At 54.5% G+C, this 3,205-nt stretch overlaps 1 protein-coding gene across 1 annotated transcript; it reads left to right on the forward strand.

Moving 5' to 3' along the window:
* Positions 1 to 30: 30 nt before the first annotated feature.
* On the forward strand, positions 31 to 2,831 carry RGS16 (regulator of G-protein signaling 16; the record flags this gene model as incomplete). Its single annotated transcript, XM_010296951.1, has 4 exons — positions 31 to 134; positions 828 to 889; positions 2,201 to 2,367; positions 2,631 to 2,831. Coding segments are annotated over 4 exons (534 nt in total), but the record flags the coding sequence as incomplete, so codon positions are not given.
* Positions 2,832 to 3,205: the final 374 nt, after the last annotated feature.

The raw sequence follows: 3,205 nt of genomic DNA on the forward strand, positions 1-3,205 counted from the left end.
GGCGGTCCCGCAATCCTACCTCTCCCTTCCAGAGCCAAGGATCTGAAGACCCGCTTAGGGATCCTGCTACATAAACCAGAGCCGGGACACAGGATCGGGACCTCCAGCAAGTTGCAGCTGGGCTCCAGGTGGAGGTAAGCCAAGCAGTGCTGTGTCCCAGGCTCAGCCCGGGACGGGTCCCAGGGGACCAGGCTAGCGTGGGGGATGCTCCTGTCCGTCTGTGCAGCAAAGAGGACAGAATGCAGCTTGCCCTCCCCACGGTCCCACCCCGGCAGGCAGGGAAGGCGGATCACTTCCCAGCTCCACCAGTTATAAAATCAGACGGGGGAACTGATGTTCTGGCATTAGGCACAAGAGAGCAGGTCCTTAGCCACAGGCAAGAAACCCAGAGGGCTCCCGCAGTTTCTGGTGTCTCAGACCAGTGCCTGGGACTCCTGGGGAATGCAGGCAGCATTAAAAACAAAATACCAAATATTGTTGCTGAAGGCAGGGTGTCTTCTTGCAGAGGAGGCTCTGCCAGGCTTGCATCAGCAGAAAAGGGCTCTTCTGAGTATCCTCTAGAGAAGCTACCTGGCCAAAGCTGCAGGATGGAGCTGAGGTCTGGTGAGCCGTCGGGGAAGGTGAAAGAAAGGGAGAAAGGAAAGAGAGCCCACAGGTAATGGATACTGGGGTCCCGCTTTGGTTTCCTGCCCAGTGCCGCTGCCTCCCTTCTTGTCCCGTCTCCCATTAATGGGGCTGCTTGACTGAATCGCTGCCGTCCTTCGCCGCGGGGCAGGAGAAGTGTTGTCAGTGGGACAGCAGGTCTTACATCCTTTTGTCTTTTCCAGAGACTCCTCACGAGAGGTGCTTGAATGGAGGGAGTCCTTCGACCAGCTCTTGAAGAGTAAAAGTGAGTAGGACCTTGTTTTCTTCTCTTGGTGAGAGCGCGTAGGACAAGCGAGGGGGTGACTGTACGCCTGCAGCCAGTGCAGAAAGAAATCTTGTCTCCTCCTCAAATGAGACGCTTTAGGATTTAGAAAGAGGCCCCTTTCCTGCCCTGACAGCTGATGCACAGGGCTTATTGCCTGGCTTGTGAAGCTGTAACCTTTTCTTCTGGCTGGGTGCTTTTTGGGGGGCACAAGTGCGGTCTTGCCACACCTCGCTGCTGCCTCGGGTCCCGAGCATCGTTGTGGGCATCCCGTGTGCAGCAGTCGGTTAGCGGGAACATCACGCTGCGCCCTGACCGTCTTTTTCTCGGGAGAAGGCAGCGTGTCTGCTCTTGGTGTCCTCCTTTGCACAGCAACGCAGCCACCTCCCCGCAGGCTTTTGCTGCCCAGAAAACTGCATTGCTGCCTTCTGTCTGTCCTGTGCCTCTGGGGATGGGTCTTCCACAGGGAGAAGGAATTCAGCTGCTTTACTGAGTTACACGTGGCCGTTTTCCCCCCCAATATTTGCTATACCCGTGGTGATGCACAGGGCTCCCGTAAGGTGCCGTCTCCCTCTCCCCCATGCAGACAGTACCTCCAGACCCAGAGAGGGGACCTCTTTTAGAGTCCTACACATAATCCCTTCCTTACACTGGGCTTTACAGCGGGTACACAATGGTAGAAGTGCCAGATTTTAATACAAAAGTAATTTTCTACCTTAAAAGTTATTCCACAGCAAGAGAAAGTCCTTCCATAGTGCCAGTTTGGGGCTAAGCATATTTTTTTTTTCCAGCCTTCCTGACGTGCTGTGATGGCTAATAAGCATCTCCAGCTTTGTAACTTAATACATCCCCCCAAACTGGCTCTGAAATCCTTGCTGCAATTACTCTCCCATACTCCTCAGCATCTCGTTCCCCCTAGATTTCAGCTGAGAAATAAAAATAAAGCCATCGCTGTTCGGTTCCTGCAGGCGTACCCATACTTCGGTGGATTTCTCCTTAGGTAGAATTAGCTCTTTTCCGAAGCTGTAAAGAAAATACTCTGAAGCCTCATTACAGAAAGGTCAGATAAATAAAACAAGAGGATTACTTGTCTGTGGGAAAGGATTTTATTGGAGTCTAGAGGCCAATTAGTAGTGTCTCAGTGGATGGAATTTGCCTGGAGGGAAAGGAAATCTGCAGATGTCATGGTCTGAGCTCCCAGGGCAATGCTCGCAGGCAGCGCCGCGTCTGGCAGCCATCTTCCTCTTCCTCCCCCTCCTCTGCCTGTTAACTGCTCTTCTCTCCCCTCCCCAGGTGGGGTGACAGCCTTTCACACCTTCCTGAAGACAGAGTTCAGCGAGGAAAACCTCGACTTCTGGCTGGCCTGCGAGGACTTCAAAAAGACCCGGTCAAAAACTAAACTGGCCTCCAAGGCCAACAGGATCTTCGAGGAGTTTGTCCAAAGTGAGGCGCCCAGGGAGGTGAGAGCATTTTTTGCCTCTGTTCTGTGGCATCAAATAAAGTAGGAAAAGAATAAAATACCCCAGTGGGTTTTATGAAAGTGGGAAAATGTGCTCTTGTTCATGAGAGCTTTCATTTCAACCTTGCGTGGTCCGCCAACGTGAGGGGATATAAAGGCTTGCGAGCATCTTCACCCTCATTTGAAGATGGAGAAAAGAGTTCTCCTCCCCCCAGGAGGGGAGTTAATGCCGAGTTAATGTTTGTGGGTGCTTCTTCCTTGCAGGTGAATATTGACCACGAAACCAGGGAGATCACCCGGAAGAACCTCTCAGGTGCCACCTCCGCTTGCTTCAACGAAGCCCAAGCCAAGACTCGCACCTTGATGGAGAAGGACTCCTACCCCCGGTTCCTGAAGTCCGCCTCCTACCAGGACATGACCAAACAGGCCACCAGCCGCGGCGTCAGCAAGCGGTCGCATACCTGACCCGAGCCCGAATCCGCTGCGGGGGGACGAGCTGGGGGACCGGGCAGAGGCTGAGAGACAGTTTGCGAGGGCTGAGGACTGCGCGGCACGGTTTTGGCTGAAGTCCTGGCATTTTAGGAGGATCCCCAGGACCTCAAGCACCTCAGCTTCTCAACGAGCTGCTGGGAAGAGAGGTCCTCTCTCCCCGGAGGAGCGGAGCGTGTGGGAACCGCTCGCACGCCGGCGTGTGCCCGATGCCTCCCCTTGCGGCACGGCCAGAGACCTGCACCACCGCAGGGGCAGAAAGAAATCGGATTTGAGTTGCAAGCCGGGGAGAAGGAGACCGGATTCCCCGGAGCATCCATAACGGGAGAGCTCCCACCTGCTCCCAGGGC

This window comes from Phaethon lepturus, unplaced genomic scaffold (assembly GCF_000687285.1).
Source record: "Phaethon lepturus isolate BGI_N335 unplaced genomic scaffold, ASM68728v1 scaffold38471, whole genome shotgun sequence".
In the NCBI taxonomy this organism is placed as follows: domain Eukaryota; kingdom Metazoa; phylum Chordata; class Aves; order Phaethontiformes; family Phaethontidae; genus Phaethon; species Phaethon lepturus.